At 39.2% G+C, this 23,071-nt stretch overlaps 1 protein-coding gene across 4 annotated transcripts in view; it reads left to right on the top strand.

Annotated features, from left to right (window-relative positions):
- Positions 1 to 23,071, top strand: part of NTNG1 (netrin G1) — a 314,772-nt gene that overhangs the window by 265,814 nt on the left and 25,887 nt on the right. For 2 of the 4 annotated variants that reach the window (XM_081815569.1, XM_081815570.1), the window contains exon 8: positions 3,211 to 3,345. The exons of the other annotated variants lie outside the window; for them this stretch is intronic. In XM_081815569.1, the coding sequence (XP_081671695.1) occupies positions 3,211 to 3,345 (135 nt within the window). The remainder of the gene's footprint in view (positions 1 to 3,210; positions 3,346 to 23,071) is intronic. 4 annotated transcript variants of the gene reach the window in all.

The raw sequence follows: 23,071 nt of genomic DNA on the forward strand, positions 1-23,071 counted from the left end.
AATATGGAAAGCTTAATATACATTTTTTCCTTACTTAAAAAAATCAAAAGCAGTTGTTTTCTCCATTTCTAGAAAGTTTATTAGTTAAAATTATAAATCTTTGGGGAATTTTATTTTATTGAAACAAACATGTTTCTATTCAGTATTTTATACTCTTCAAACCAAGTAAATTAGTAAACCCAAAGATGAGAATTTTTAAGTACCATTGAAATTAGTGATAATATTCCCCACCTGCCAAAAGTCCTTAAATTGCTGCCCTTTTCCTAAGGAGTAAAATTGTTTGTAAAGAATAAATTGAAAAATGTGGCTAGCTGGTGTATGTTACAGTCTATCTTTTGTCTCGAGTCTATATATGCATACAACGAATCAATAACTATTTCCTAAAAGAGCTATGGATTCTGCTTTTCCCACTTGAGGTATCAGGGCTGCCTATCCACCAGGCTAACGCTGGAGTTTGCTCTCTGAGGGCCATTGGTAGCCTGTGGCTCCCTATTGCCAAGGTTTGCCCTATGAAAAAGCATGAACCAATTCCCTCTTTTCCACAGTTCAGCTCCCCAAGAGGCTTGAGGCAGGACTGAGAATTAAATTTAAGAGCATACACCACAAGTAATTGAGAGTTTAATATCTTTTTGTATAGAAAGCACAAGTGAAAATGAATGGATATTTACCTAATTCACTTTCGCAGAATTAAGCGCCAATCTTGGAAAATTTGAACTTCATCTAAGTCTTCTCTAATTCTGAGGAAAAGAAAGGCACTTTTGTCAGTTCTTTAACAAATGACAGTGAAATCCACCACCCTGGTTATAAGGGAATAGCCCCTATCTTTGACAAAATGTAGACTGCATTGAAATAGATGTCATAAACTATTTGCATCATTTTATATTATGGCAAATATAAAATGCAGACTATTTCGTGTTGCCACAGTGATTGCTTTTTTGTGACTACCTGTGAACTTACCCATTTTCATACAAATTCCAAGCACAGCCATGTCTCCAAAGATGCATGTAATTACCCTGTATGACACAGCAATTACATGAAGCTGACACCCTTGCATGCTTCTGTTTCATATAAACTCAAGCATTAAGCAGGAAGCTAGAGGATATGTGGTTCATGACCTTGGATAATCACTGCTAATAATCTCTGATAACAAGCTTGACATCAGAATGAAACACAGGGCTCAGCAATTACTATTAAACATATCTCAAATTAGGCTGTATTATTTTTTATACCCCTTTAAACCCAAGATCAGGTAACCAGAGGTACCTTCTATAGATAAAACACTTCTAACACCTATAAATCAACTGTAGTATAACTTTTTAATCAAACCTCCAAAAATATTTCATGTTGTTTTAGCCTAATAGTCCTGCATGTTCTTTCTAATTTCATGGAATAAAATATAATACTCCAAGGCCATCACCAATATCTACCATTGACTGTGATCCCACAAATGATATTTTTTAAAAAAACTAAGTTATTTGTACATAAGGTGTTGTGTAGACCACACCTCTCCTTGTCACTTATTTTCATTACTGTTTGAATAACACTACACTTAATCACCTTTTCCTATGACAACTACTGGGATATCCTACGGTGTAGATGTTCCACATTTTTAAAAAATTCTGTTTACTTTCTTTGCATCTAAACCCTTATATTAATATAATTGCTATGAGCTAATTGACTAGAGTAGCACATGAATTCATGTTGGCCAGATATAACTCTACTCCTTGGTTTACGAAGTGTTGGTGACTCATTGTCAACTTATACACTTTAAATAGTAAGAAACAAAGTAAGTGTTGAGTAATTATAAATACATACTTATAAATGTACACACAACATTTTTAAAGCCACAACAAAATCACTGTTTTAAAAAACAACTCCCATATACACACACATTAAGATAAAAAATGCCCACTTAAAATAAAACTTTAGTTATTAAGCACAAACCAAGCCAGGCAAAGAGGGAGCATTTTAGTTTATTTAGATTCATTTTTCCCTCCATATGTCTCTATTAGTCGAATGTTTGTATCACAATAATGCTGAACTCAAAAACTGACTTAATCAACATGAAATAAGTCATAATTCTAAGACCCTCTACATTCTTTGACGAAATTGTCAAATTAATCCCAGTGACAAAAACAGAGCCAAACCTCCAGACCTTTTTGTAACGTTAAAGCTTGAATCTCTGTTGCCAATCTAAAACGCTAAACTTGATGCTTATAAGCTGAAGTTCTCAGGGCTTCTCTTGGTTGGTTGCTTGGTATTTTATTTGGTTTTTAAAAAGAAAACCTCTTAATGGGGCATTTTGATATAAAGGAAACAGAGTGACAGAGAGGCTTGCCCAGATTATACAGTAGGGTAATGAGGAAAGAAACCTTGGCCCCCAAATTCCAAAAGCTGCAAACTAGCCGTTGTTGCCTTTCAAACTAATGGAAACCTAAACAATTCCCATGTCAGATTCAGCCTTTCAGCAAAACAGAGCTTCCGAAGCAAAAATATCGTGTATAAGAATGTGTAAGTCATCAAGAAAACATTCTATTTACTTTTTACTAGACAAAGTTGTATTGTCCTGAAAAACACGTGTCTCAAATTATGCCTATGTTGAAATTTCCTTGGGATTACAAACTTTATTTTTCTTTCATGATTGTTAATCTAGGCTGCATGAAAACCCTACTAAGGTGCCTAGCATCTAAACAACATCTACAGGCTCCTCACATACACGTTAAAGTGCTCTCCCAAATCATCAAGTAAAAATGCCTTTGAATGAACAAAGTGCATTCATATGCACTTTAACAATGTTCAGCAGTTCTCAAATATTGAGTGTAACAGATAAGCCTATTTGAATAATTTAAAACAGATTTTACACTGATGGCATATTGATTTATACTTGATATACAGACTTCTCATGGTGTTCATTAAATCATCTAAAAATGCCCTAACAAATGGAATCTCTATTATGATCTGTTAGCCATGAAGAACATGATGTCTTATTTCCTCGAAAGTTTTCAGTTAATTTCCTCCCATATCATAAAAATGGCATCATGGCAGGCGGAGAAATCAATACACAGGGCCAAAATCAACCTATTTGCCAAAGCATTTTATTAGCGGACATCTTCCGTTAAGTAAGAGATGCATTTAAGTGACGCTCCTGTGTTGATAACCTATAAGCCATGCAGACTTGTCTCCAGCCTGTGTGTTGTCTTGTTTCTACAGAGTGTTATTGTAACCCTTTGGGCTCAGTCCATGATCGTTGTAATGGCTCAGGATTTTGTGAGTGTAAGACGGGAACAACAGGGCCTAAGTGTGATGAGTGTCTGCCGGGAAATTCCTGGCACTCCGGCTGTCAACGTAAGTAACTCTGGGAGCTGCCCTCTGCCTGCTGCAGCATGGCTGATTCCGCTTGTCTAGGCCAGTGCGTGCAGCTTCTCAGAGCAGAAAAAGACCCAAACCATTGACAAGCTTTAAAAGCTACTTAAGGCCCCAGCCTGCATAGAGGAGAGAGAGAGCAATCCATCAGCTGTCCAGCTGGCTTCTTTGAAGCCCGTCTTCTTCCCCTCTGAATGCGGGAGCAACTTATATTGAAATATTGTGCTCAGATCCAGGTACCTGGCCAGACCATAAATTAAGTGGCACACTAGGGACCCAGCTTGGAAATTCTCACCGCAAAATGAAGGGTGATGTGTATGTGGTTAATATATTTCTTGAACTGAAAACTACCCCGGAGCTCCAGAGTTCATAAATTAAATGATATTTACATAACTTATTACCACCCCTGCTATCACACCCAGAGCTGAAACTTAACCAAAAACCTGAAGGCAATAAATCTAAAGGATATTTAAATGCCAGGGTAAAATAAATGACAAAAATCAATATTGATTTTAAGCCTCTGAGGTTAGGAACCATGCAGCGAGCCTCAGACAGATGCCATTTGGTTCAGCCTCATTTCTCTGGGGATTATCAGGCCTTCCTAAAAGCTTGTCAGGCAGGTGGCATGTCGGCGTATTCAGGGAACAGAAATTTAAAAATCTGAGCAGAAGCTTCCTTCTGTCATTCATAACCTTTTCTGCTTTTTCATTATGCACTAACTTTCTAGTCTATCTGTACACATTTAGCTTACTAATATTAAAGGGCCACCAGGCAAATCCTCTGGAGCAGTGCGGTCGAATAGCAAATTGTGCAAGCCACATACGGAATTTTCAGTGTTTTGTTACCCACATTTAAAAAGTAAAGATAAATAGAAGAAACTGATTTTAACAACTTACTTCATTTAACCTTTAAATACCTCAAATAGCATCATTCAACATATAATCAACATCAAAACTATTAAGGATGCATTTTACATTTTTTTCATACTATATTTGAAATCAAGCGTGTGTTTTATACTTACAGAACATCTCAATTAGGACTGACCATATTGCAAGGCCTAATAACCACATGTGTCTACCATATTGGACAGCACAGCGCTGGACCTTCCTTTGCTTACTTTTCACTTGAAAACAATGTCAGTATGCAGGAACTGTCTAAAGCCAATTCCAAGACCATACAGAATATTTCACCAGCTACATGTGGAATTTATAGTCATCTGTAAGCTACGCTTCTACGCAATGTAAAGCCAAAGTGAAATTTACTGCCATACTATTGCCATGGGCAGCAAAGAACTGTGGTGATAGTTTGAGAAATCTAGCATTGAGGATGCCAAGGTTAAGATGGGACCCCGGAGCTGGAGGTGAGCATCTCCAGCCATACTGGAGAGGAACGTTAACAGACAAATAGGCAGCACATCTGCACATAAGCTCTGCATAAGGTCATGGTTTAAAAGTCCTGCTTGCCATAGATTCCTAGAAAACACCTTAGGGGGTTGGATGACTTGGTGGATCCCAAGGACCATGTGAGGAACCAGAACTCAAAGGAGAGTCGTTGGTCCTGGAACATCTGGATGTGGAGACCCAGAGAAAGCCAACAGTCAAGAGGAGAGAAGGAGGAACAGACAGAGGAAGGACCCAAACCAGCCCAAGACTCAAGGCATGCGTTGTAAGGAGACTTTGCAATTAAGACACTCTTCTCAAAAAGAAAGGCTCATGTAAACTTCCTGATGCAGCAGGACCTAATGAATAGGTGTAACCAGGGAAAGGCATTAGAGAGGGAAACTAATCCAGCCTTAGGGGAGGTATATCCCAAAAAGGTCCTAACTTGATTTTTCTGGATTAATTATTAGAGTATTATAAAAAGGTACAATGTCACCAAATTTTCCCTTCTGGAGTTAGAAGACTGGATTACGTGTGGCCCTCCCACATAAGGGCTGTGTGATGCACAAAACCCTCTGTCCCTCAGCTCCAGCACCTCACATCCTTGGTATGTATGGATCAGTGAGATTATGGAAGCAAATGCTTTATGCTTTATCCTCTCGAGTATTTCTTGAGTACCTACCGTGAATTAGGCAATGAACTAACAGTAGAGGCTGCAAGATGAAGAAAGATAGCTGCTGTGGACATATGGGCATGGAGTTCACAATCTGAAGTGAGAGGCTGACATACAACACAACAGTTTTGACAGAGGTAATCAGAACTAAGAAAGAGCTATGTATGTGCTTTTAGTGAAGCCCAGATAGAAGTGAGCTTCCCAGAGAAGCAATGTTTGGTTCAGTACTGAAGGATTAGTAGGAGATTTCCAGGATGGAACTTCTTGAGCAAAAATACGTGAGCTAACACACTGTGTTCCAGAATATCAAATAGTTTTGATACGATGGGAGGATAAGGTGTGTGTGTATGTGTGTGTGTGTGTGTGTGTGTGTTGGGAGGAAGGGAATATGCTCAAAAGGCAACCTGAGACCAGATCACATGGTTTCATGAACACCAAGCTGAGGAGTTTCTTCTCATCAGGGAGGAGACAGACCCGGGGTCCATCATACACTTTTAGACAGGGGAATGAATGAAATGGTCAGAATTCGTTTTAGAAAGATTATTCTGGCTGCTCTGTAAAGGAAGGACTGGAACAGGATGAGACTAGATTTGTTATATCAATTTAACATATTTCACATATACCCTTGAGTATGCAATAGCTTTATCTCACTCTGAAATCTTTTTTTCCTTCCCTCAGATCCACCCATATAGGGCTGATATTCTATGCAAAAATATTGAAACTTCTGCTGTCAGTTGATAAATGGCTACAGTATGAGGATCCCTAAGTGCCTTCCCCTGGGATCTCTCAGACCATCCCTAAGATCCACCAACTAATGGGGTAACACCTGTCATAGTAAGGTGCCTCCAGCACCAGTGTTATAACAGATACTCATTCTAATTAGTTGACGATTACAGGTTGACAAATATTTTTCATATCACTCCCATGCCTGCACACACATGAATGCCCTCAAAAATGCCCTTCCAAAAAAAAATGCCCTTAAAGTCAATCTCTCTCTTTCTCTCTTCCCTCCACCCCCGCCCCCACTTCTATTGAGTTGAATGCATCCTTGGGTTAACCTCATTATCAGTGGCAGTGATTAACCTGACAACAGGAAACCAATGCCAAGAAGAAAGCAGTGGTAGATAGAGCAGGCAATGGTGCTGGCTGTGAGCCATGAGCTACATAGTAAGCAGACACACTTAGGCCCTGGGCTTGAATTGCATCTCTACCTCTTACTTGCTGCAAGACTTAGAGGAAATCACTTAGACGTCTATCTCTAAGCCCAGTTGTTTTGGGTTTTTTTTTAATCTCAAAATGGGGCTAATACTGGGACATCATACATCTGGTAATCATGAAGATTCAAGGAAAATAATGAATGTGGACTTCATGGTACATAGTAAGCATTCAATTATTTAATTCCAAGCACAGGTTGATGCATCAAAATGCTAGGAAAAGCCGTGTTTAAAACTTATTGTACAATGATAGTGCAGAACATGCAGCAAGATTAGCCACTGTTGAAATTCCAAATTGTTGACCTAGGAACTTCTAAAAAGCCCTTGATTACAGGCAAGGCTGATTTAAGAGACTGAAGTGAAGCTGACCCCAAAAACAATGGTGTGGCTTCCGCAGGGGAAATGAAGAGCTCCAGGCTCAAAAGTGAACCTTCTGGCTCAGGGGGCCACCCGTTGTATGTAAGCTAGTCTCTCTGACATAAATGGTGAAACACTTGAAAACCATCAGAATGAATGGTCTTTAGACTATTGGCACACCCAATCCAGGAAAGAAAGCAGAAAAAAAAGATTTCAAGGAGACCAAGCAGAATCAAAATTAGTTGAGATTCCTATGAAACACTGAGGAGAAGCAGTGTTTTTGTTGTTTGTTTTTTTCTGTGCCCCCTTGAAATTAGCGAAGAGGGATGAGCCACATCCCAGAGAATAAAGCTAAGCCTTCGCAAAAGGAAGCCACATCCCATGCTTCAGATAAAATATGGAGGGTTAACATGTATTGGGAAGTAATGAAAAACTTGTCACCAGCACCAAGGAGATTGGACATAGAGGAGGTTTGTGATGTTTTGGTTTGGAGAACGGAATGGAAATAGCCACACATAGAACCGATGAGGCTGGAGAGGAGGTGTGTTGTTTTCCTGGAGGATATATAAGGATGTAAAATAAATATATTAAATGCATATGAAAGCTACCAACAATCCCCCATTTTTACCTAGTTTGTATGAATGGTGCTTTCAAAGGAACTTATAGTCTAAATATTTGGGTTAAAGTCAAAAGATTTGGTGACATAGTTCAGTGTTATGATTTTGGAAGATAACAGAGCATGTAGGAAATCAAGAACTAAGTACACATAACAAGGGGAAGACTGAGATTCAGTTGCTGGACCATGGCCTACAATATCCCAATAACCCTAGAATATAGGTTCTTGGAAGGGATCAGTACATGTATTTTTTTTTTTTAAGATTTTATTGATTTATTTGACACAGAGAGACACAGCGAGAGAGGGAATACAAGCAGTGGGAATGGGAGAGGGAGAAGCAGGCTTCCCGCAGAGCAGGGAGCCCGATGCGGGGCTCGATCCCAGGGTCCCGGACCACGACCTGAGCCGAAGGCAGACGCTTAACGACTGAGCCACCCAGGCGCCCCCGGGATCAGTACATATATTATTGAGAACAGAAAAACGTGTTTAGTAGAAGGCTCAATAGTCTGATCAAGAAAATTTTTAATTAAGTTTGAGTAGAATATTGTGAAAATACCCTTATAAAACTCTAAAACCAGACAGTAGGGCAAACCAAAGAGTTAAAAAAATAAAACAAAAAAAACCAGTTATTCTCAGGAGAATAAGGAAAGGTTTGTGGAACAAAACTCTATGGTTTAGATGTTTTCCTTCCCAGAGAATGCACACTAACTATATTCTTTTTCTCCTGCTGCTACAGTAAACTGCCACATGCATAGTGGCTCAAAACGAGAATGTATTTCTTACAGTTCTGTATTTAGAAGTCCAGCAAGGATCTCACTGGGCTAAGATCAAGTTGTCAGCAGAGCTATGTACCCTTCTGGAGGCTCTAGGGAAAAATCTGTTTCCTTGCCTTTTCTAGCTTCTAGATGCTACCTATATTCCTTTGCTCATGGCCGCCTTCCTCTACCTTCAAAGCCAGGAACTTTCCATCTCTCTGTGCCTTTTTTCCATCATTACATCTTTCTCTGACCACAGATGGGAAAAGATCTCCACTTTTAAGGGCTCAGATGGTTAACTTGGGCACACACAGATAATCCAGGAGAATCTCTCTACCTCGAGGTCCTTAATATAATCTCTCTATAAAGTCCCTTTTGCCATGTTAAAAAAAAAAAAAAAAAAACAAGTTGCAAGGATTAGGATGTCGACATCTTTGGAAAGACAGCTGACACTGCCTACCACAATAATCATTGAGAATGGCAACTTTTAATGCCAAGCATAAATATGTGGGTATCATGGAGATGGAATGTAACTCATGCTTGGAGTAAAGATATGCAAGAGAAAAAAGAAATACATAGATCAGAGAAGAGTGCCATGTGTCAAGAAGGTAATGACTTGTGTTGTGAATTAGAAGGTAGAAACAGTGAAATATTTTTCAGTCAAGACCAAAGAGCTTATAGAAAAGGTATTGTGAGAGTGTATTACAGACTACACAACCATTTAGAAGATAAACATATCTTTCAAAGCCAAAGTAGAGAATCTAAATGCTCTGGAATCTTCCAAAATGAAGGAATTCAAATATCAAGATATTTACATAAAGATGTGTTCTGCTAATTGTTGACTTGCATTGACAAGAATTTCTTCACTAAAAAGAGTGGAAGGAGTCAGGAAACTAGTACCCCCACTCAGGGGTAGTACAGAGATGGTAGTATCATGTAAGAGAATGAATGTTAATAAAAACTTTTAAGGGACATTGTCCCAAACCTTAAGAATTATTAAAAATACACTTAGGGAAAAAAAAGTAAGATCCTAGATACTTTTTAAAACACACGTACACACACACACACACACAGTTGATTTTTTAGAAATAAAAGCACAGATTGTTCCCAATAGGCTACCTAGAGAAAATAGGAGACTTCCAAAATAACCAGCATAGCTATACAATGGTTTCCAATGGGGTTTTGACAAACATTTATTTAGTCCCTACTATGTGCTAGACACTGCTGCAAATTAAGGCTAAAAAGTAAAAATTGCAAAAATACAAGATGGTATAAAGTTGTGTTCACAGTTGTTCAGGTGACAAAGATGGGGCAATTTTAGCTCACCTTCAAGCTCATTTCTAGACAGCTGTATGTCATGAGCAGCAAAGAAACTAACACAATTTCAGGCTGAACAAAGACCAAAAGAAGTTACAGTCCTTCTGACACGTGCCCTGAGCAGCCCACATCAAGAGTCTAGTCCTTGGACACTGCATTCTAACATAGCTGACAGTGATGTAGGAGGGCTCAGTCTTTGATTAAGGGGTTTTCATAAAGCCAGCAGAAGCAGGTTGGTAAGCATATGACTTGACACACTGCAGAAGTCGACCAGGGTTCAGAGGGCTATTATGTAACAGGTGGACACATTGCTTCAGGAAGATAGAACGGAGACCAATGGGTGAAAGAGAGAGGTGGGTTTCAGTTTAGCATTTTCCAACAATTATTCTCTCCAGCTGTCTAAGAATATACAGTAGAGTGCCTTGGGTCATGATAAATCCCCAGACTCTGAAAAAGTGCAAAGAGAAGCTGGACAGGCTCCTATGAGCGATGCTTTTGGAGAGTTTCTGCTTAAATGAACAGTTGAGTGAAAAGACCTCTGGGACCTCTCCAGCTTCTCGGCTCTTTCAGACCAATCACATGGGCCAAGGGAAGGTGTAGAGAGAGCCCCAGCTCAAGTTGTATTAAGAGCCAGTTAGGCCACTCAGCTGTCCTCTGTGCTCTCACCTCTCTTTTCCAACAGGTAGACTCTCATACTTCTCACCAGCCCTGTTCTCAGTCCTCACTTCCGGTTTCCAAGAGTCAGGCTTAAAACTTCCATAAATCCTTTTTATCTAGAGATTAATTTGTTCTGCTACTATAGATCAGGAGGCTTTCTTTTCTTTTTTTCTTTTTTTTCTTTTTCATTTTTTGGTATGAGATTAACGTCTATAGGCCTGACAACTTGTGATCATTAAGATGATGCTTCCAATTGCTTTTCTGAAATGAAGATTATACCTCCCTGGACAAATACCTTGAACCTAACTTGTAATTTTTCAATTGCCTCCGGTAGCCGTCTCCCGCTATTTTCTGTGTTACATTAAAACATCCAGTTCACATTTCACCAGTTGACCTCATATTTTGAATCCATCGACAGGTGGCATGTCACTTAAACAAGGATGTCGGTGTTGCTTCAGAGCACTTGCTGTCCCAGACATATGATTTCATTCATTTGGCTCTTACACCTCTATCACTGAACATGAATGGTGTCACTGGATCCAAGTTTTTAATTTCCTTGCTAGCAACTTGAACAACAGTCTCATTTCCCTTGCTGAGTACCACATTCACAACAGTGATGAAAAATAAATAGTTGGAAGGGCACTTGATATTACTGTTGTTCAACTCCTAAGGGTGGGAAGGAAGTGCTCGTTAAACAGAACCAGTAGGAGCCTCCCCAAGGTAATTTAAAAAGGAAAATATTAGGAAGACAGAAGATAGAAAGTGGCAATTTGTAGGCATTACAAATATGCCAGGTAGTCCTCCTGGGGGAAAAAGGCTCATTTTGTCAGCTAGAAGAGCAAACCCCAGGGTTGCTCCCAGTTGTGAAATTTTTCCTGATTCAGCAGGACGAGGCCACGGCACTCAGTCACGCTAATAGCCATCACTTTCTAGTTCCGGTCCTGTTTCCCTTCCATTCTTAACATCACTTTAATTTGGGATTGGTAACAAAAGCCCACCAACCTCTAATACATCAGGGACCCGATGCCACCTGCGAGCAGGAGGGTCCCGGGCTGACACTCACCCCGTGGAAAGTGCTTTAACTCTTCACATCACTAATGGCTCCATTTGGAGCAACCCTAAGAGGCAAAAGCTGGAGCAGCTTGAAAAGAGTGAGTTGTTCAGAGCACCCTTCACAGTTGGATCATATCCATTTAAACCTGACGCTCTTGAATTGTTGGAGTTTGGCATAAGACAGATACAGATAGGGGATATACTATCCACTGGATGTCATAGCAACTCATATCTGGACGTAATAGCAATTCCCGACCATTTCCAGACAGTCTGAGGTTTCCTGCTACTCAGCTACCCTGTGCTCAGCCTTCTCTGCGCATCTCCAGTGAAATCCTGGAGAGGGCGTGGGTGTTCTCAGGCTCCTTGTTGTTCTGAAATTCTATGATCCTGAAATCTCACAGATGGTTTGACCTACTTACTCATGGACCAAGTTCTGAGGAATAATCATTATTTTTTAAATAATTTAATAGTCATTTAAATAAAATAATATTTTTATTATTTTAATAATAAAAAATGTTATTTATTGCACACTTGCTGTGTGTCAAGAACATGTGTGCATTATCTCATTCTACAAGGGAGGTGAAGATTATTTTCCATATTTTAGAGAGAAAAACTGAGATTTAAAGAGGGTAATTCCCCCAACTCAAACATCTGAGCATGGCAAACCAGTTATTAGCAAATATTTATGAATTGAGTTTGCTGCAGCATTTTATAGGATTTTTGTCATTTTTATTTTGAAGATGGAGACAGGCTTTGGTGATTTATTCCAGGGGTCAGCAAACTTCTATGAAGGGTCAGATAGTAATTATTTCAGGCTTCTTGGGCTTTACAGTTTCCGTTGCAACCACTCAACTCTGCTATTGCAACCCCAAATCAGCCCAAAATGACACTGAAATGAATGAGTGTGTTTGTGTTCCATTAAGACTTTATTTATAGATGCTGAAATTTAAGTTTCATATAATTTTCACGTGCCATGAAATATTATTCTCCCTCTGATTCTGTTACAAGCACTTAAAAATGTAAAAGCCATTCTTAGTTAATAGGCCATAGTAAACAGAAGGCAGGCTCCATTTGGCCTGCAGACCATAGTTTGATTTATTTCAAACTCACACAACAGTTAGAAGTGAGGAAACAGAGGACCTGGTTAATAAAGTGGAGAGAATATGAAGCAGAAGACAGAAGAGAACATTAAGAAAACACACACACACACACACACACACACACGCACGTTTCATTTTCAAGTGTGTCTTCTATCCTGATGTGAGTATCACAAGGGGTTGGTCTAACCGATTCATATTTACCAGGCCCTAATTTGACCTTAAGAAAAATGTTAGGATTTCCAGAAACATGAAGGCTGTGACCATATAATTTCCAGGACAAGATCACAGGCATAGTCAGTGCCAGGCATTTACAGGCTTACGAGCCAGCCAAGTCAATTTAGCATCAATTCAGTACAATCAGCAACTAATGAAAGAGAAGTCAGGGTGGCCATAACACAATCAGGATTGCTCATGTTGGTGTGAGGAATCATTCTGTTGCATTCTGCAGGAACAACCAGTCACCTTGAATATCAGCAAAAAGCTCTACTGAGAGAGAATTATAGTAATAATATCAGCTACGACACCAAGGGCACAGGAAAAAAATACATACAGAACCCTTTGAGAATTTATTTTCTTTTACCATCAGCTTTGATATCAGAGGTAATTATTTTAAAGAAAGGGCATGTCAGTGCCATGAGCCCCTGCCTCTTCTGTCCCATGCTCTTTTGAATGTGACTGCATCTATTGAACCCAGGGCATTTTGGATCACGTGGCTCTACTTTCAGGAATAGAATTATGTCATGATCATCTCTACTCAAGGGCTGTGTGATCTTCATCCTATCTTAGTCAAATTTTTTGTTTTTAAAAATTATACTCAACCTTCAGTTTTTCATTGCTGCAAGGTGGGGAGAAGTGGCATGCATTAGCACACAGCAATTGACTATCTCGATGTAAATTTCAATGAAGTTGGATTTCATCTAGAAGAGGCACATACACACAGAAATTCAGGCCCACACATGATTCATCTGCTCTGCATCCAACTTCAACCACCGACTCATCCTCGTAGTTAGCAGTCAAGATCATCCAGACATCCCTGGATGCTTTAAAAGAGAAACAGTTGCTAAAATATATTTTTAACAGAATTCCTTCCCATATTCTGCAAAAGTGTAGCATTAATATTATGCATTGCAGTTATTTCTTCTGAGCTACAGCTCTTTGGGGAAAATAGGGGTATGTCTCAGAGATAAAACTACAAAAATAATGAAATATTGATGTAATTATTTTTAAGAATCACATTTAGACCTCTTTTTAATTAATACTTTGACCCTATGGACTTAGTCTTATGTTAATCTGTATTCTTTATCATGAAAATCAATAATATGGACCACTACATCATTCACATGATTTTGAGTACAAAAAGACAAAGTTTGGGAGTTTGTAGGAGGGCTTGTTACCAGGATGATCCGGCAGTGTATTAGTGATGTAATGTCACAGTTGCTGTATTTTCAATGATTTTGCTGACCCAGCTTTTGCTAATGCCCATATGGAAGATATTTGCATGTATTATGAGGTCTTTACTGAGATATCACATCCCTCTTCTTTCTAATTAAAATAAAAATTAAAGTTGCTGATTTTGCACCAAGGATGCTAAACTACATATAGACATGTAGATATGGCATATGAATTCTATCCAATCATATCAGGCTTTGAAATTTCTGAAGTCACATTTTTACTAGAAACTGTCAGATCATAACATACCCTATAGGAAATCTAGACCCTCAAATTTCATCTTTGGTTACAAAATTCAATTTAACCAAGGTGATAGAGGGCTACTTAACAGAGTCTTGAAAAATCTTTTGAGTTCTCCTCCCTGGCAAACTGGGCTGGCTAGAGGATTTTCTGATTCATTCACTTGTTCATGAAATCATTCATTTACTCACTTATTCATTCATTCACTCATACTGTCATTCATTTTAAAATATTAAAGCCCAACCGTGTGCCAGGAATTGTGCTAAATTTTAGCACCAAAGACAACTAAAATGTTTTCCCTGCCCTCTAAAGACTGACAGTTTAAGAAGGGTCTCAGATCCAACAGCCCCTGACTCTTGTTGGAATCTGAGAAGACCGACCTCCAGTACTACTTTTCTAGCTCATTCTTCTGGTCACAGGAATCTCTACTCTACTCCAGCCAATAATCTTAAAATCTTATATATGAGTTGGAGTCTTAGACATATTCTAGCTTAGCACTTATTTTAAGTCTTAGATGAAAATTGTTTAGTCTTTAAAATTGTTTAGGGCTTTAATGAGCTCTCATTATTATAATTAATAATGACAACAGTGGTCACTATTCAGTGCCCGCCATGTGCCAGGAACTATGCCAAGCCATTCACCCTGACTTGTTTAATCTGGATAAAATCCCATTAGCAGTTATCCCCGCTTTACGGATAAGTAACTGAGGCTCCGAGAGGCTAAATCACCTGCACAGGGTCATCTAGATTCTTGCAACCTGAAAGTGTGATCATTCCACCAGTAGCATCAGCATCACTTGAGAATTTGTTAGAAATGAGAATTTCAGGCCCTACCCCAGACTTCCTGATCTGCATTTTAACAAGATTTCTAGGTGATTCGTATGCATATTTGCATTAAAATTTGAGAATTTAGAGGGTGACATGGTAAGTGTAGATTTTAACCTTGGGATAGGCTGATTCCAAAACCCAGGTGTTTTGTTTACTTGTTTTTATCACTTAGTGTTCACAGAATGTTGGTGGTTGGGAAATCAAGGGCATACGTATGCCTTAGAAAAAATTATATAAGGGGCAGAAACTCATAGAGTATCTCATGACATCAGTTTTTATCAACTTGTATTCTACAAATCCAAATCATATTAAAATAAGGTGAATCATGAAAACTTAAACAAATAGCCTATTTGTTTTCTTTCATCCATATAATTTAAAAGTGGTTAATATTTGATAGGTTAATAATAAATATTTTAATATAGTATATTGCATTTGGTTATGAATATATCAAAAGGAAATACAAAGTGAGTTCCAAAAGATAAACTTTTATTGGGCACATGAAATAGAACATAAAATTTGATGGCAATTACCATTTAATCTATTCATGTTTGGAAACGTATTGAAAGAGAAACTCATAACTCAGTTAATTGTTATGAATTATTAATTGCTCATTTGAAAAGCGATGAGCAGAACCGCACTTGTTGAAAAACTTTCCTTCTCAGTGGCTTTAACCTTTGTGTCATTGGTTTTATGAGAACAAAAGAGAAAGAATGACAGCAAGATTCTAATCGTCCAAAACTAGAAAGTGACAAGACTGTGAACATCTCAGTGACTATATAAAGGTTAATTGAGATCGAAATGCAATAGTTATCACTGGCCCCACTCTAGCATACTTAAGTATGATTCTCTGGGGGCAGGCCCAAGCATCTGCATTTTACAAAACTCCCCAGGCAATAACAACAGGCAGCCAGGATTGAGAACTACGTTTTCAGTAACTGCACGTTGTCAGAGAGATTTCAACCAGCTATGAATTTGACTCGATATTCTGCACCCCAAGCGAATGCCAGGTGAATTCCAGTTTGCCACTCCTCATTAGAGTCTGAGGTAAGAAGGCACTCAACCAAGGCCAGGAGCCCTGGAAACCATGGGTAGCTTTATAAAGACATATTCCCCAGCTGGCAAGTGATTTCTAATCCATACAGGCTAAGATCAAGAATATATCTGGATTTAAAGATACCTGATGTAAATAGCCCCTTCTTTCTAAAAAAAAAAAAAAAAATCAATGTTATGAGTTTCTTCTTTTGAATAAAAAGAACAAACCTTCAAAAAGTGAAAGGCTTTTTTTATTAACTAAATCCAGGGATTTATTGTTTAGTGTCAGCAGCGTAACTGCTTTATAATTGATTTTTCTGAAGAGAACTGAAACCTTAAGCTACCTTAATTTCCTTTATCTTGACACACATGATTAGCATTACTCTGAAGTATATTTTATCAGGTTCCCAATTACCATTTTTTAAAATCAACTTCCTCATGGCATACTTGTCTCGATAAAATATTTCTAAGACAGAGAGAAAGAAAGTGTATAAAGATAAAAATATGGCTGCTTTATTCCCACTGATAGCTTTATCCTCTTTCTTCAAAAAACTATGTTGATATTCAGTTATGTTTTTTAAAATGAGTGGGATTATTAAAATACATTAATACCTGTTAATTTTTAAAATCTTGGGATAAAGGAGCAAGAACATTTGGGCAATGACAGAAGTTTAAAGATAATGAAACAAAATGTAATATTTGCAACTTAGGCTAATGTGCCTAAATCCTTAGAGACTCAATCAGATATTTGGTGTGCGACAATTACAGTCCTGTACCATTAGTTAGCCTTACTCAGCCTCAATTTGCTCATGTAAAATGACAATAAGAATCAGATCTGCCTCACTATCTGTGAGAATTAAATAACATAACGATATCTAACCCAGTTTCTGTCACACAGTAAGGGCGCATTGTGAATTAATAGAACTAGAAATGATAGTACCTGCCCTCAAAGTTTCATTGAAAATGGTGGGGATTGGATCAACAAATTTAATAAAGCAATCAAGTCACAAACAAATGACATGATAAAAATGAAAGCGATCATAGTCACGGCTGCTTCCTGGAGAAAAGAAAAAAAGACTAAACAATAAATGGGATTTCATACTTATTGTGTCATCTTCTTGTGGTTGTTTCAAGTCTTAATTGCCATCTGTAAATGCAAAATTTTAGTTAAGAGTTTGTCTAAAATCAGTGCCTCTTAGTTTTGCAGTTTCCAAATAGAGAAATAAAGCCCTCGCTATAAACTTTTATCCATTAAATTCACCCTACCGTTAGCAGCACTTTGTCAATTTTAGGATCATCCTAAATCCTGGAAATTACCCTTTAAAGGTAAAATGCCTGCCTGCTAGCCAGGTCTTGAGTTATGGTGACCCCCTAAACAAACCAAAAGCAGACTGGGTTCTGTACTTGGACCTAAACGAGTTTCGCAGGAGGGACAATTGGACACTTACAATCTGTTGTGCCATCATCAGATCCATTGGATACTTGACGATTTTCAGCTGGGTGACTACTGACACCCTTAGGGATTTGTATGTCAGAAATGCATTCAAAGCACTCTTTTTTTTTTTTTTTAGAACTTCTCAGGAGACTTTTTTTTTTTTCTTGGCAAATTTCTGTTATGTGCTATTTTTCAGCAAAGTTCAGATTTCTCTTCCTATACTACAAAGATGCTCAAATTGAGATTCTTACTTTGAAGGGAATAAGGTTGTTTTTTTCCTGCAGAAGATTAAAATAAATAATGTGAGTAACAATTTAACCACATATCATAGCGCCCTTGAAGAAGGAAGGCTGAAGTTTTAAGGTGAACCAAAGGCACTGAGAAACAAAAGATGAGTTAATACTTCCTCAGCCGCAGCAACGTCACTACAAAATGTGAAAATGAGAAGGAAACAGAGCCTCCAAAGAGTAAGGAGAGCATGAGAGAAGTGTTACAACAGGCTCACAGGGCACTCGCTCCCAGGGTCAGCCAATCTTGGTTTAGTCTGTGCCTTTGAAATGTGCCGTCCCTCTGTACACTATATTGGAATATTAGTTTATGTTTTAAATGAATGTCCTGGTGGTTGAGGAAGAATTTATCAGGGCAGGGAGAAAGGCTGTGAGAAGTACCAAGCTCTAAAGGAGCAGGGTAGGAGGAAAGACTCTTGGTTGAGGGACTCATCAACACATAACCGAACATTTATTGACCTTTTGCTATGAAGCCTGCATCATGATAGGTGCTATATAAGATGTAAAGCAAGTTTTATACAGCCTGTGCCCTCTAGGAGGTTACCAAATTTGAGATTGGGGTAAAGCACATAAAATCATAGAGTGAAACAAAGTCTCCTGTCCAGAGTACTTAGCACCCTCCTAATGAGTCTGGTTTTAAAGGGAAGTTTTAAAGAAACTACTCTAAGTCTCCTCTAGCTGAGTAGCTCTGTCTTGAATAGTGGTTGCAATCCTGGCCCCGCCTTGTCCTGTGTTGAACAGGAGCTGACCTAAGATTTTGCCTCTCTAGAAAAGAGATGATTCCATCTCATAGAGTTGTCAGGAAACCAAATGAAATGCTTGTGAACTACTGAGCACAGTTCCTGAGCCAAAGTAAGCTCTACAAATGATTGCTGTTATTGGCATTGCTCTACTATAAGCACATTTCGGTAAGTAAAGGCAATTGATGAAGAGCTTGGAAGGATTTGCAGCTGTCAATGAGCCATTAAACCTGTAAATGGAAATTCCAATCATAATATTTGACAAGATGACTAATGATGTGTGCTCAGAAGTCACCAGGGGAAAGTGGGAAGTGTCTGGGTGGTGGGCAGAGAATTTTACACGGATTCCCCGATGTTCTGAAATTCACTGGGGGGAAGGAGGTGTGGGAGAGATAAGGAATTGAAAGGCTGTCCTATATTCAGGAGGTATCTGACATCACAGGTCTGCTCCCCTGGTCCTGGGGAAGTGACCAAGATCTATGTAATGCTTGAATTTCCCCGCCTTGCTGGGGATTCTTGAGTACTCCCCCATCGGTCCTTGAGTGAGAGGATGGAGCTGTTCCCTGTGGCTCACTTCTCTGGCATGAGTTCAGCTTCTCAAAACAACAGTCATTAGCCAAAATGGCATTAGCCATTTGTACGGTAGAAGAAACAGTTCTCTTTTGTGTCCAATTTCAAATTAGAATTTTATTGTTTTGTGGAATAGCACAGTCAACTTCACATTTGTTAATAAATCTGGAGGTAAAGATAGTCTTGTACTTTTTAATCAAGAAGGCAAAGCACTACCTGTTCCTAGCTCTAAATTTAACATTAGTACAGAAAATAATGTTCCTTTAGAGCATGGACTTCTGTCTAAAAACTTCATCCAAAAACCGACAATCAAAAAGGACGCTGAAAACACATTTCTTTTCAAGAGAAGACAGGAGTTCACAGGGGATCTTTTCTTTCCCTCAACAGGTGCCTCATTTCCAGCTATAAGAGTATGCATTACTCACTGAAAAATGTGTTTGAAAACACAACCAGAGGTCATGACTAAAACCCCCAGGGGCTCTCCTCAGGCCAGCATAAGTCCAATTGTGTTCCTGCAATGTAGTTAAGCTTTTCCTGCTGACTATGTCCTTCTTTTCAAACTGCTCTGATTTTAATAACAGGAAAGATGAATACCATACAGGGAAATACGCTGGAGTCTTACAAATAAATACACCTGTAGTATAAACACTTCATAAATTAAATTACATTCAAAAATATTTCAGTAATAAACACGCCATAAGCCTGCTTGAACATTTCACACATTTTATTTCAGTTCTTTTTCCCTGTAATCCTGCAAAGCAGTGCTAGTATACCCATTTAATAGATGAAGAAACTAAGGCAGAAAGTTTAATTCATTCAAACCAAAATTGGTAGGTGATAGAGCTATTATAAAACCAAGATAAAGATCTGACTCCTTGTGAATATGCCACGCAAATTCATTGCTGTAGGTCCAAAACAGACACACTTTTAAGCTCAATTCTCCTTTGAAACTGGGAGGGTAATAGGAGCTTGCGATGTTCTAGTCTTGGACCACAGCCCAGCTACAGGGCCTGTTTGCTTTCAGTGGGATGGAAACAAGCCTCAGTATTCATTAATAGGACTGTTCATGAACATGAACACTACCACACAACAGAGAAAGACCCTTCTGGACAAAAACAAGCATCGACTGACAAAGGTTACTGACTCTCTTTCACTCCCACTTTATCATCTGCTAACAGGAGCAAATGTTTATTTCCTGCCCTCTATGTGCAGTGAATATATTTCTCAGAATCAGCAGCTAGTCCTCCCATGCTCACTTGGAACAAGCAAGCTATGCTCTTAGATTCCCAGCTCTCAAGGTCGGCACCTAGAAGCACGCAGAGAGGCCTTGCCATAACTGTTGAGAGGTAGCATCTCATGTAGGGTAGGATGTTAACAAATGGGACGGGCTCTCATTCTAAGGATGCAAATCATTCAATTCAAGCCAAAAATCCCACGTCTTTCCACACGGAAAAATCACTCAAACTGGTCATGAAAAGACTTTCTGACCAATTCCTCCAGCCAGTCAGAAATTCAAATAAAGACATCAAACTGTGGCTGACCCCATGTCACTTCATAAGTTAATACCTCAAAGAAGGAAAGAGCATCCATAAACAGCTGTCAGATGTTCAGTCCCTGGATCAGATATGACAAAAGAAATACTCTTATTCCAACATCATCATCATGGCAAGCACTTTTCATCATCCTGTTTAATCTTCACAGCATCCCTGTAACAGAATATATCACTTTCTGAGTTTTACAACTCAGAGAAGTGAAACAAACTATCTAGGTCATGAAATTAGAAGAGAAAAGAAGAAGGCCAAACCCAGTTCTCTTCCTCTCTGGGCCACCAATGTATAATCACCATCAGGGGCCACGGGCAGAGCGCTGAGCTATGGTAGCTCCCGGGTGAGCCTCGCAGGGAAGGCGAGGTGAGAAGTGAGGCATAATGAGGAAGACTGTTGAATATCAAACCCTTGCAAGATGACTTTTAGAGATAATAAAAAGTCATTATGGACAATGTTGTCCATTAACCTAGTATGGTGCTTCTCGGAATCAAATGAAACAGAATGTTGGATGCTGGAGACAGGAAGGTGCCCATCATCTCTAAAGCAGCAGGCTTGTTCTTCACCAGCTGTGTGAGCACTTGTGCAAAGTCATAAATGCCTGATTCACTCTAAGTGTCCAATATTCTCAGATGGGCGGGGGCCAGTAACTGCTGTTGCATTGCAGTCACTCCAGTGAGATAAGGTGACAGCATTAGTTAGCACGTCAGGAACAATGTGCGGACAAGCCTTGATTGTGGTAGCAACTTTCATGATGTCATGTCAGGACTACGTGGTCAGGCTCTTTCTGTTGCCCTGGTGACAAGAAATGGCAAGAATTCTCTTCATCATCAAATCATTAGCCACTGGTGGCAGACACTGTTGCAGCCCTTCTGTCCTTTGCCTGTCATCTCTTTGGAAGGATGCATGAGGGAAAATGGAGATGGCTCGATATCGTGGCTGTAAATGCTATAAACAGGATTTTTAACAACATGGGTAGGTGTCATGGAGTCATCTCCGATCAGGTTTGGAAGGATACACCCATTTCTAGAAGAGATCAGAATATTGCCCAGGCCTGAACACAGTGACGCATCATGATGGAAGACAGGTCATTTCACCTCAAAAACTGAAAACCATCTCATGGAAAAGTGGGTGAGCAATGAAGGGCAAAGGATATTAAATAGTACAGTGGAAGGCATCCTAAAATCACTTGAGGCTGCAAGTTGAGTGAATGGATCTGCTTACAGTAAGTAGTAAAGCAACAGAGTGACCCACAGGAAGACTTGATGCCCTCCATTGGCTGATCTGCTAAGTCATAGGCTCACTTGGCTGCCTGGGTTTAACAAAATGAAAATCATTTGGATACCCAGCAGATATCCATATCCCTGTTTTCAAATTTTAGGAGAGGGAGTGGGATTTAGACACAATGGGCACAAGCAAGTCCTCTCTCACCCAGCCTGGCTTTGGAATCTGTCATAAGTCCATGCTTACTCCTAAAGACCCTGATATTATAAAATCACTCTTGGTCAAATGAATCAGCTAAGCTTTTCCAAGAGCTCCCAGCAGAAACAAGTGGACCCATCCAGGAGCTCAGCCTGTTTGCTTACTGGGACCCCTGGTTGGATTTTAGAATAGCCTTTGATATATCTGCAGATACCACACTGCACTTCATCTAATCTTTATGCCCAAAGTAGATTAAGGTATCTGGTACCAACCAAGAAACCCTATAACCCAGGGTTAGAGGTACCACTTGATTCATATTGGTCTGCAAATACCTTTGTCTGGCTATACATTGCAATACTGTTGCTTTACCATGATACAAGACGTTAATCCCCAGTTGGATGACATTTGTGCTTTGATGTACCATTAGCTATCAGAGGCTCTATTGTGAAACTGTTCTCCATAAGACCATACTGGAATGTTAGGTCTTAGGTCCATGGAATTACACATTTGGAGCATCACGGGCCATATAACTCAATATACAGATGAATTAATAATCTGCAGAAATTCTACATACAACACCATCCACACATTTAAGAAGTGTCTTCCCTTTTGTTCTATCATGAATCAAATTACTGGCACATCTACGATGTATCATTTGAAGAAAATACAAATCTCAGGCCTCAGGCTATGTGGATAGCACAATTCTTTTTATGATATTTTGTGTACACTTTTTATGATATTATGTGTACACTTACAATTGTTCCAGTCTGTTCTCCTTCATTAGAAAAGCATTCTTAGAGGGGTACCTGGGTGGCTCAGTCGGTTAAGCATCCAACTCTTTTTTTTTTTTAAAGATTTTATTTATTTATTTGAGACAGAGAGAATGAGAGAGAGAGAGAGCACATGAGAGGGGGGAGGGTCAGAGGGAGAAGCAGGCTCCCCGCCGAGCAGGGAGCCCAATGCGGGACTCGATCCAGGGACTCCAGGATCATGACCTGAGCCGAAGGCAGTCGCTTAACCAACTGAGCCACCCAGGCGCCC

This window comes from Leptonychotes weddellii, chromosome 4, assembly GCF_054177405.1.
Source record: "Leptonychotes weddellii isolate Sample4059 chromosome 4, ASM5417740v2, whole genome shotgun sequence".
NCBI classification, from domain to species: domain Eukaryota; kingdom Metazoa; phylum Chordata; class Mammalia; order Carnivora; family Phocidae; genus Leptonychotes; species Leptonychotes weddellii.